Here is a 13,576-nt window from a genome sequence, read left to right on the forward strand (position 1 = left end):
ACACCATCTAGGACCAACACCATCTAGGACCAACACCATGTCATCTAGGACCAACACCATGTCATCTAGGACCAACACCATCTAGGACCAACACCATCTAGGACCAACACCATGTCATCTAGGACCAACACCATTTAGTACCAACACCATCTAGGACCAACACCATGTCATCTAGGACCAACACCATCTAGGACCAACACCATCTAGGACCAACACCATCTAGGACCAACACCATCTAGGACCAACACCATCTAGGACCAACACCATCTAGGACCAACACCATCTAGGACCAACACCATCTAGTACCAACACCATCTAGGACCAACACCATCTAGTACCAACACCATGTCATCTAGGACCAACACCATCTAGGACCAACACCATCTAGGACCAACACCATGTCATCTAGGACCAACACCATTTAGTACCAACACCACCTAGGACCAACACCATGTCATCTAGGACCAACACCGTCTAGGACCAACACCATCTAGGACCAACACCATCTAGGACCAACACCATCTAGGACCAACACCATCTAGGACCAACACCATCTAGGACCAACACCATCTAGTACCAACACCATCTAGGACCAACACCATCTAGGACCAACACCATCTAGGACCAACACCATCTAGTACCAACACCATGTCATCTAGGACCAACACCATGTCATCTAGGACCAACACCATCTAGGACCAACACCATTTAGTACCAACACCATCTAGGACCAACACCATCTAGGACCAACACCATGTCATCTAGGACCAACACCATGTCATCTAGGACCAACACCATCTAGGACCAACACCATCTAGGACCAACACCATGTCATCTAGGACCAACACCATTTAGTACCAACACCATCTAGGACCAACACCATGTCATCTAGGACCAACACCATCTAGGACCAACACCATCTAGGACCAACACCATCTAGGACCAACACCATCTAGGACCAACACCATCTAGGACCAACACCATCTAGTACCAACACCATCTAGGACCAACACCATCTAGTACCAACACCATGTCATCTAGGACCAACACCATCTAGGACCAACACCATCTAGGACCAACACCATGTCATCTAGGACCAACACCATTTAGTACCAACACCACCTAGGACCAACACCATGTCATCTAGGACCAACACCGTCTAGGACCAACACCATCTAGGACCAACACCATCTAGGACCAACACCATCTAGGACCAACACCATCTAGGACCAACACCATCTAGGACCAACACCATCTAGTACCAACACCATCTAGGACCAACACCATCTAGGACCAACACCATCTAGGACCAACACCATCTAGTACCAACACCATGTCATCTAGGACCAACACCATGTCATCTAGGACCAACACCATCTAGGACCAACACCATTTAGTACCAACACCATCTAGGACCAACACCATCTAGGACCAACACCATGTCATCTAGGACCAACACCATGTCATCTAGGACCAACACCATCTAGGACCAACACCATCTAGGACCAACACCATGTCATCTAGGACCAACACCATTTAGTACCAACACCATCTAGGACCAACACCATGTCATCTAGGACCAACACCATCTAGGACCAACACCATCTAGGACCAACACCATCTAGGACCAACACCATCTAGGACCAACACCATCTAGGACCAACACCATCTAGGACCAACACCATCTAGGACCAACACCATCTAGGACCAACACCATCTAGTACCAACACCATCTAGGACCAACACCATCTAGTACCAACACCATGTCATCTAGGACCAACACCATTTAGTACCAACACCATCTAGTACCAACACCATGTCATCTAGGACCAACACCATCTAGGACCAACACCATGTCATCTAGGACCAACACCATCTAGGACCAACACCATGTCATCTAGGACCAACACCATATAGGACCAACACCATGTCACAGACCTCTCCTTGGCCCAGAGAATGTAGTTAAAGGGAAGACTAACACCATCTAATATAGACAGCTAAATGACACCAATAGACAGTCAACAGCTGAGGTGAAGGGGCTTTTGGACCGGTTTTGGGAACAGGAGGGCAATACTAGGGTTCCTAGGCTTTGAGAACAGGAGGGACGAGGACAGTAGGACAACATCATTTACAACCTCTTATATTGTCTTGTTCACACCCCTCCCTCTCTGTCCAAAGCCTCTGTCCACCGTTAGCTTTGTCCTTATCCCAGTAATGTTGCCCTACGGTCCTTGTCCCTCCGGTCCTAAAAACTGAGCCCGCTGATTTTTACATTTTTTATTTTATTTATTTCACCTTTATTTAACCAGGTAGGCCAGTAAATGAGAACTTGCTCTCAACTGGCCTACCTGGTTAAATAAAGGTGAAATAAACTATTTTTTATTTATTTATCAGGGGGCTCAGGCTTTAGGACAGGAGGGGCAATATTACTGGGATAAGGACAGAGGCTTTGGACAAAGAGGGAGGGGTGTGAACGAGACAATATTAGAGGGATGAGGACTTCATCAGTTTTAGGACAACCACAGTAATAGACAGTCAGGTGAGGTCAATGCTTTAAGTGTCTCCTGCAGAGCTCGGGGAGACAGACTGGAGGAGGAGGAGGTAATCTCTGAGGCCTATCCCCCAGCTGCACCACATCTACCCAGAGACTAAGGGTCTTTAGGTTTAGGTGAGGTGTTGTTATTAGGATTTAGGGTGATGTCAGGGTAAGCTGCTGTTATTAGCTACCCATGTAACTGTACTTATTGTAGTGAAGTTAAAGCATTAGCAGTGTAGCGTGTTAGATGTTAAGAAACTGAGGCGTGTGGGGTTACTGTGGTAGATACTGATGCTGAAACCAAGTTCATGGGTTTTAGATATCAATCAAGTTTATTTTATATAGCCCTTCGTACATCAGCTAATATCTCGAAGTGCTGTACAGAAACCCAGCCTAAAACCCCAAACAGCAAGCAATGCAGGTGTAGAAGCACGGTGGCTAGGAAAAACTTTCTAGAAAGGCCAAAACCTAGGAAGAAACCTAGAGAGGAACCAGGCTATGAGGGGTGGCCAGTCCTCTTCTGGCTGTGCCAGATATATCTACATTTGATATTTTACCTTTATTTAACTAGGCAAGTCAGTTAAAGAACACATTCTTATTTTCAACGACGGCCTAGGAACAGTGGATTAAGTGCCTTGTTCAGGGGCAGAACGACAGATTTTTACCTTGTCAACTCGGGGATTTGATCTTGCAACCTTTCGGTTACTAGTCCAACGCTCTAACCACGAGGCTACCCTGCCGCCCCATAGCTACATTAAATATATTTACATGTGATAGGTCTACATTAGATAGGTCTACATTAGCTAGGTCTACATTAGATAGGTCTACATTAGATAGTTCTACATTAGATAGGTCTACATTAGATATATCTACATTAAATAGGTCTACATAAAATAGGTCTACGTTAGATATGTCTACATTAGATATATCTACATTAAATATATCTACATTAGATATATCTACATTAGATAGGTCTACATTAAATATACCTACATTAGATATATCTACTTTAGATATATATACATTAAATATACCTACATTAGACAGGCCTACATTAGATATATCTACATTAAATATACCTACATTAGATATATCTACTTTAGATATATATATACATTAAATATACCTACATTAGATATATCTACATTAAATATACCTACATTAGATATATCTACATTAAATATGCCTACATTAGATATATCTACATTAAATATACCTACATTAGATATATCTACATTAGATATATCTACATTAAATAGGTCTACATTAAATAGGTCTACATTAAATAGGTCTACATTAAATATATCTACATTAGACAGGTCTACATTAGATATATCTACATTAGATAGGTCTACATTAGATATATCTACATTAGATATATCTACATTAGACAGGCCTACATTAGATATATCTACATTAGATATATCTACATTAGACAGGCCTACATTAGATATATCTACATTAGACAGGTCTACATTAGATATATCTACATTAGACAGGCCTACATTAGATATATCTACATTAGACAGGTCTACATTAGATATATCTACATTAGACAGGTCTACATTAGATATATCTACATTAGACGGGCCTACATTAGATATATCTACATTAGATATATCTACATTAGATATATCTACATTAGACAGGCCTACATTAGATATATCTACATTAGACAGGTCTACATTAGATATATCTACATTAGACAGGCCTACATTAGATATATCTACATTAGATATCTACATTAGATATATCTACATTAGACAGGTCTACATTAGATATATCTACATTAGACGGGCCTACATTAGATATATCTACATTAGATATATCTACATTAGACAGGTCTACATTAGATATATCTACATTAGACAGGTCTACATGAGATATATCTACATTAGACAGGCCTACATTAGATATATCTACATTAGATATATCTACATTAGACAGGCCTACATTAGATATATCTACATTAGATATATCTACATTAGACAGGTCTACATTAGATATATCTACATTAGATGTATCTACATTAGACAGGCCTACATTAGATATACCTACATTAGATATATCTACATTAGACAGGTCTACATTAGATATATCTACATTAGATAGGTCTACATTAGATATATCTACATTAGACAGGCCTACATTAGATATATCTACATTAGACAGGTCTACATTAGATATATCTACATTAGATGTATCTACATTAGACAGGCCTACATTAGATATACCTACATTAGATATATCTACATTAGACAGGTCTACATTAGATATATCTACATTAGATAGGTCTACATTAGATATATCTACATTAGACAGGCCTACATTGGATATACCTACATTAGATATATCTACATTAGACAGGTCTACATTAGATATATCTACATTAGACAGGTCTACATTAGATATATCTACATTAGACAGGTCTACATTAGATATATCTACATTAGATTATAATGGGGCTGGAGAGAAGCTACCGACAGACTGAGGTGATAGATCGAATCAGAGAGGTGCTGTAGGGTTGTATGTTATTTATGATTATGTGTTGTTATTAATTGTGTGTAGATTTAGGTTCAGTAGCTGTACTGAAGTCAATTAGATGAAGAGGGCTGTGGAGCGGCTGCATGTGTTGACCACTAGAAAGGAGAGAAGTCCAGACAGCTATCATTACCAGACTATTAACTACAGCGTTTCAGAATAGACGGTGAGGCCAAGGGTAAAATTACATGCACTCATATACAATGACTTTATATAAGGAAAACCAAATGGACTTTTGTAAACATAATACACCCTATATATATATATATGTATAGAGCAACCTGGACTCCTGAATACTTACTTCTGCCATTGACGGCGAGGGTGCACTCGCTACGGCCATTGAGGGTGAGGGTACACTCACTCCTGGTGTTGAGGGTTTGGCTGTGTGTGTCCATGAACGACAAGGCCTCGTCACAGTTTGTCCCTTGCTCCGTATAACTCTTATCCATAGAGTTAACCATCACTGTCATCTCCTGTCGAGTGCTGCTCAACGTCTCCTTACGCTTCTTAGCCAACTTCCTGTTTAGAGAGAAAATAATAACAATCACGTCATAAGGTAAACAGTTAAACAGATGATGGTAGAGAGGATGATGGTAGAGAGGATGATGGTAGAGAGGATGATGGTAGGGAGGATGATGGTAGAGAGGATGATGGTAGAGAGGATGATGGTAGAGAGGATGATGGTAGAGAGGATGATGGTAGAGAGGATGATGGTAGAGAGGATGATGGTAGAGAGGATGATGGTAGAGAGGATTATAGTAGAGAGGATGATGGTAGAGAGGATGATGGTAGGGAGGATGATGGTAGAGAGGATGACGGTAGAGAGGATGACGTTAGAGAGGATGATGGTAGAGAGGATGACGGTAGAGAGGATGATGGTAGAGAGGATGACGGTAGAGAGGATGACGGTAGAGAGGATGACAGTAGAGAGGATGATGGTAGAGAGGATGATGGTAGAGAGGATGATAGTAGAGAGGATGATGGTAGAGAGGATGACGGTAGAGAGGATGATGGTAGAGAGGATGATGGTAGAGAGGATGATGGTAGAGAGGATGACGGTAGAGAGGATGACGGTAGAGAGGATGATGGTAGGGAGGATGACGGTAGAGAGGATGATGGTAGAGAGGATGATGGTAGAGAGGATGACGGTAGAGAGGATGACGGTAGAGAGGATTATAGTAGAGAGGATGACGGTAGAGAGGATTATAGTAGAGAGGATGACGGTAGAGAGGATGATGGTAGAGAGGATGATGGTAGAGAGGATGATGGTAGAGAGGATGATGGTAGAGAGAATGATGGTAGAGAGGATGATAGTAGAGAGGATGATGGTAGAGAGGATGATAGTAGAGAGGATGATGGTAGAGAGGATGATGGTAGAGATGATGTTATTCTACTCCATAGAGCCTCATCATGGTATTCTACTCCATAGAAATAGAGCCTCATCATGGTATTCTACTCCATAGAGCCTCATCATAGTATTCTACTCCATAGAGCCTCATCATGGTATTCTACTCCATAGAGCCTCATCACGGTATTCTACTCCATAGAGCCTCATCACGGTATTCTACTCCATAGAGCCTCATCATGGTATTCTACTCCATAGAAATAGAGCCTCATCATGGTATTCTACTCCATAGAGCCTCATCATGGTATTCTGCTCCATAGAGCCTCATCACGGTATTCTACTCCATAGAGTCTCATCATGGTATTCTACTCCATAGAAATAGAGCCTCATCATGGTATTCTACTCCATAGCGTCTCATCATGGTATTCTACTCCATAGAGCCTCATCATGGTATTCTACTCCATAGAGCCTCATCATGGTATACTACTCCATAGAGCCTCATCATGGTATTCTACTCCATAGAGTCTCATCATGGTATTCTACTCCATAGAGCCTCATCATGGTATACTACTCCATAGAGCCTCATCATGGTATTCTACTCCATAGAGCCTCATCATGGTATTCTACTCCATAGAGACTCATCATGGTATTCTACTCCATAGAGCCTCATCACGGTATTCTACCCCATAGATCCTCATCATGGTATTCTACTCCATAGAGCCTCATCATGGTATTCTACTCCATAGAGCCTCATCACGGTATTCTACTTCATAGAGCCTCATCATGGTATTCTACTCCATAGAGCCTCATCATGGTATTCTACTCCACAGAGTCTCATCATGGTATTCTACTCCATAGAGCCTCATCATGGTATTCTACTCCATATAGTCTCATCATGGTATTCTACCCCATAGAAATAGAGCCTCACCACGGTATTCTACTCAATAGCGCCTCATCATGGTATTCTACTCCATAGAGCCTCATCATGGTATTCTACTCCATAGAAATAGAGTCTCATCATGGTATTCTACTCCATAGAGCCTCATCATGGTATTCTACTCCATAGAGTCTCATCATGGTATTCTACTCCATAGAGCCTCATCATGGTATTCTACCCCATAGAGCCTCATCATGGTAATCTACTCCATAGAGCCTCATCATGGTATTCTACCCCATAGAGCCTCATTATGGTATTCTACTCCATAGAGCATCATCATGGTATTCTACTCCATAGAGTCTCATCATGGTATTCTACTCCATAGAGCCTCATCATGGTATTCTACTCCATAGAAATAGAGCCTCATCATGGTATTCTACTCCATAGAGCCTCATCATGGTATTCTACTCCATAGAGTCTCATCATGGTATTCTACTCCATAGAAATAGAGCCTCATCATGGTATTCTACTCCATAGAAATAGAGTCTCATCATGGTATTCTACTCCATAGAAATAGAGCCTCATCATGGTATTCTACTCCATAGTAATAGAGTCTCATCATGGTATTCTACTCCATAGAGCCTCATCATGGTATTCTACTCCATAGAGCCTCATCATGGTATTCTACTCCATAGAGCATCATCATGGTATACTACTCCATAGAGCCTCATCATGGTATTCTACTCCATAGAGCCTCATCACGGTATTCTACCCCATAGATCCTCATCATGGTATTCTACTCCATAGAGCCTCATCATGGTATTCTACTCCATAGAGCCTCATCACGGTATTCTACTCCATAGAGCTTCATCATGGTATTCTACTCCATAGAGCCTCATCATGGTATTCTACTCCACAGAGTCTCATCATGGTATTCTACCGCATAGAAATAGAGCCTCACCACGGTATTCTACTCCATAGCGCCTCATCATGGTATTCTACTCCATAGAGCCTCATCATGGTATTCTACTCCATAGAAATAGAGCCTCACCACGGTATTCTACTCCATAGCGCCTCATCATGGTATTCTACTCCATAGAGCCTCATCATGGTATTCTACTCCATAGAAATAGAGTCTCATCATGGTATTCTACTCCATAGAGCCTCATCATGGTATTCTACTCCATAGTCTCATCATGGTATTCTACTCCATAGAGCCTCATCATGGTATTCTACCCCATAGAGCCTCATCATGGTAATCTACTCCATAGAGCCTCATCATGGTATTCTACCCCATAGAGCCTCATTATGGTATTCTACTCCATAGAGCCTCATCATGGTATTCTACTCCATAGAGTCTCATCATGGTATTCTACTCCATAGAGCCTCATTATGGTATTCTACTCCATAGAAATAGAGCCTCATCATGGTATTCTACTCCATAGAAATAGAGTCTCATCATGGTATTCTACTCCATAGAAATAGAGCCTCATCATGGTATTTTACTCCATAGAAATAGAGTCTCCTCATGGTTTTCTACTCCATAGAGCCTCATCATGGTATTCTACTCCATAGAAATAGTCTCATCATGGTATTCTACTCCATAGAAATAGAGCCTCATCATGGTGTTCTACTCCATAGAAATAGAGTCTCATCATGGTATTTTACTCCATAGAAATAGAGCCTCATTCTAGATCTGTACTCTACCCTATGTCAGAAATCTATGAAATCACCAATCGGCTAGCTAGGTTCCTTCAGTTGAATGCATCTATACAAAGTAGTTAACAAAACAACAACGCTATACTCGAACACACACGAACACACACACACAGACACACACACACAGACACACACGCACACACACACACACACACGAACACACACGCACAGACACACGCACAGACACACACGCACAGACACACACGAACACACACACAGACACACACACACAGACACACAGACACACGCGCACACACAGACACACACGCACAGACACACAGACACACACACACACACAGACACACGCGCACACACAGACACACACGCACACACAGACACACACGCACAGACACACACACACGCACAGACACACATGCACACACAGACACACACGCACAGACACACACGAACACACACACACCCGAACACACACGCACAGACACACACGAACACACACACACCCGAACACACACGCACAGACACACACGCACACACACACACACACACGAACACACACGCACAGACACACGCACAGACACACACGCACAGACACACACGAACACACACACACCCGAACACACACGCACAGACACACATGCACACACATGCACAGATACACACACAAACACGCACACATACACACACGCACAGACACACACGAACAGACACACACGAACACACACACACAGACACGCACGCACACACACGCACAGACACACACACACACACACACACACACACACACACACACACACACACACACACACACACACACACACACACACACACACACACACACACACACACACACACACACACATACACGCACAGACACACACGAACACACACGCACAGACACACACTACACTCACACAAACACCACGCAGTCCAGAGATAGATTTAAAGTAGAGTTATCAACACGAGGACAAATAGAGCTGCTCGGTCCTATTTAACCAGCAGAAATACAGTATTGACCTGTCTAATCAAGTTCTCATTCTACAATACAAGGCAGCTCATGGTCAAATTAAGGCCTCTGCATTGTACCTCTAAATGGAATTGTACTTAACAAAGACATGCTTATTTCTAGTCTCTCGTTGCCGTGGGGTTAATTTGTCACCCTGACCTTTAATGTCTCTCTCTCTCTCTCTCTCTCACAGACACACACACACACACACACACACACACACACACACACACACACACACACACACACACACACACACACACACACACAACTGTCCTTCCTGATCAACCATCTCGAACTAACCCAACCTTTAAGTAGAGCTTTGTTCACTCTCTCGCTTTTGCTCTGTATCTCTCCGTCTCTCTCTCTCTCTCTCTCTCTCCCTCTCTAATTCAGAAACTAATTGAAAACAGCTTGGTAGTGAACATACATTACAATGTACTGCTATAGCTACTGACTCGGAGGGGGAAATCTGTGTAATAATTAACTATCTCTGTCTTCCAACTGTTCCGAAACACTTTGTCAGCGGCTGTCTTAGTATGACCTTTTTTACTAAGGGGCTGGATCCCAAACGGAATGCTATTCCCTATTTAGTGCACTAATTTTGACCAGGGCCCTGTAGTGCACTATGCAGGGAATAGGGTGCCATTTGGGAGTTAGAAGCCTGTCTCTCAGACACATTGTTCGGCTGATGACTCTCCTGCTGCGTTGTTTTAGATCTCTGCTCTGTTTATTCAATTTAGCTATATGCCCCCACCAAGCCCCCACTAGGCTCCCACCAGGTCCCCACCAGGCCCCCACCAGGTCCCCACCAGACTCCCACCAGGTCCCCACCAGACCCCCACCAGGCCCCCACCAGGTCCCCACTAGGCTCCCACCAGGTCCCCACCAGGCCCCCACCAGGTCCCCACCAGACTCCCACCAGGTCCCCACCAGACCCCCACCAGATTCCCCAACAGGCCCCCACCAGGCCCCCACTAGGCTCCCACCAGGTCCCCACTAGGCTCCCACCAGGTCCCCACCAGGCCCCCACTAGGCTCCCACCAGGTCCCCACCAGGCCCCCACTAGGCTCCCACCAGGTCCCCACCAGGCCCCCACCAGGTCCCCACCAGACTCCCACCAGGTCCCCACCAGGCCCCCACCAGATTCCCCAACAGAATCCCACCAGGTCCCCACCAGGTTCCCACCAGGCCCCCACCAGGTCCCCACCAGAATCCCACCAGGTCCCCACCAGGTTCCCACCAGGTCCCCACCAGGCTCCCACCAGGTCCCCACCACACCCCCACCAGATTCCCCAACAGGCCCCCACCAGGCCCCCACTAGGCTCCCACCAGGTCCCCACCAGGCCCCCACCAGGCCCCCACCAGGTCCCCACCAAGCCCCCACCAGGCTCCCACCAGGTCCCCACCAGGCCCCCACCAGGCTCCCACCAGGCTCCCACCAGGTCCCCACCAGGTCCCCACCAGGTCCCCACCAGGCCCCCACCAAGCCCCCACCAGGCTCCCACCAGGTCCCTACCAGGCTCCCACCAGGTCCCCACCAGGCTCCCACCAGGTCCCCACCAGGCCCCCACCAGGCCCCCACCAGGCCCCCACCAGGCCCCCACCAGGTCCCCACCAGGCTCCCACCAGGTCCCCACCAGGTCCCCACCAGGCCCCCACCAGGCTCCCACCAGGTCCCCACCAGGCCCCCACCAGGTCCCCACCAGGCCCCCACCAGGTCCCCACCAGGTCCCCACCAGGCCCCCACTAGGCTCCCACCAGGTCCCCACCAGGCCCCCACTAGGCTCCCACCTGGTCCCCACCAGGTCCCCACCAGGCCCCCACTAGGCTCCCACCAGGTCCCCACCAGGTCCCCACCAGGCCCCCACCAGGCTCCCACCAGGTCCCCACCAGGTCCCCACCAGGCCCCCACCAGGTCCCCACCAGGCCCCCACCAGGTATCCACCAGGTCCCCACCAGGCCCCCACCAGGTCACCACCAGGCCCCCACCAAGCCCCCACCAGGCTCCCACCAGGCCCATACAAGGCCCCAACCAGGTCCTCACCAGGCCTCTTCCAGGTCCCCACCAGGCCCCCACCAGGCTCCCACCAGGTCCCCACCAGGTCCCCACCAGGCCCCCACCAGGTCCCCACCAGGCCCCCACCAGGCCCCCACCAGGTCCCCACCAGGTCCCCACAAGGCCCCCACCAGGTCCCCACCAGGCCCCTACAAGGCCCCAACCAGGTCCTCACCAGGCCTCTTCCAGGTCCACACCAGGCCCCCACCAGGACTCTACCAGGCCCCCACCAAGCCTCTACCAGCCCTACACCAGGCCCCCGACAGACCGCCTCTGCCTGGAAACATTTAGCTTAGAACGCCTGATGCAAGACGACGCCGAGGCTAATAGTTGAAGTGCTGCTACCGATCCTGGAAGCTGACTGACAAATTGGTGACATCATCAGCTTTCTTTTCTTTCGCTCTCTCTCTCCGTCTTTAATCTGCAGAACGAGGAGCTAAATGTTCGACTGCCCTAGTCTGGGTATGTGTTCCAAATGGCACCCTATTCCCTATATAGTGCACTACTTTAGACCAGAACCCTATGGAACCCTATTCCATATTTAGTGCACTACTTGTCTTGTAGTGCACCATAACCCCCTGGTCTAGTCCAAGGCTAGCTATTTACCTACAATTACACTCAGAGAATTTGATAAATGCTGAAAACTCACATTCATCAACAGACTCGCACACACACTCTCCCCGTAAACACACATCGTCTAAGCTCATTCTACGCTCGCTATTATAAAGCCATCTATCATAGCTTTTCCTCCTCTTACAAATGAGAAGAGAAGGACATAACTATCAGTCTTCAGGGAACACACAGAGAGGTGCATAGCAGCACACCATGTACGGCCCTGTAATGGACCTTTATCAAACTAAGCAACCGATCACCTACAAATGAGCTTTATAAGACTAAGCAATTGAGCTTCCCTGTTCACCTACAAATAAGTGTGTACATTCTAAAAAAAAAATAAGAGTGCTTTGTGGTAGAGAACATTTTTGAGGGCCACGTATGAAGGAAGCCATTTGGAGCCTTCGTGGTTCTCTATAGAACATGTTTGAGGGCCACGTATGAATGAAGCCATTTGGAGCCTTCGTGGTTCTCTATAGAACATGTTTGAGGGCCACGTATGAATGAAGCCATTTGGAGCCTTCGTGGTTCTGTAGAGAACATGTTTCAGGGCCACGTATGAATGAAGGCATTTGGAACCTTCGTGGTTCTGTAGAGAACATGTTTGAGGGCCACGTATGAATGAAGCCATTGGAACCTTGTGGTTCTGTAGTACCATGTCTTCTGTCTCTTGAAGAAACCATTACAACAGCAGATAAGAAGGAAACTCAATTTACTGGACCCCCTGAAGCAAGAGAATATTGATACAGTTTTCAATCCTCAAATGGACGTTCCTAAATGTTCTTCTCTGCAATGTCAAATGCTATAATAGCAGCCAGAGGCATGGATCAACCTTGTCTCTGGCCCTCTTCTGATATAAAAATATGAGACAAAGGGTTTCAGTCCAAATGGCACACTGTTCATTCACATGGGCCCTGGTCAAA

General features: G+C 45.9%; 1 protein-coding gene across 1 annotated transcript in view; it reads right to left on the reverse strand.

Moving 5' to 3' along the window:
* LOC129813672 (receptor-type tyrosine-protein phosphatase mu-like) overlaps nucleotides 1–13,576 on the reverse strand; it is a 652,787-nt gene that overhangs the window by 143,366 nt on the left and 495,845 nt on the right. The window contains exon 18 of the mRNA XM_055866071.1: nucleotides 5,379–5,596. Coding sequence (XP_055722046.1) covers nucleotides 5,379–5,596 — 218 coding nt within the window. The remainder of the gene's footprint in view (nucleotides 1–5,378; nucleotides 5,597–13,576) is intronic.

Source organism: Salvelinus fontinalis, chromosome 17 (assembly GCF_029448725.1).
Source record: "Salvelinus fontinalis isolate EN_2023a chromosome 17, ASM2944872v1, whole genome shotgun sequence".
In the NCBI taxonomy this organism is placed as follows: domain Eukaryota; kingdom Metazoa; phylum Chordata; class Actinopteri; order Salmoniformes; family Salmonidae; genus Salvelinus; species Salvelinus fontinalis.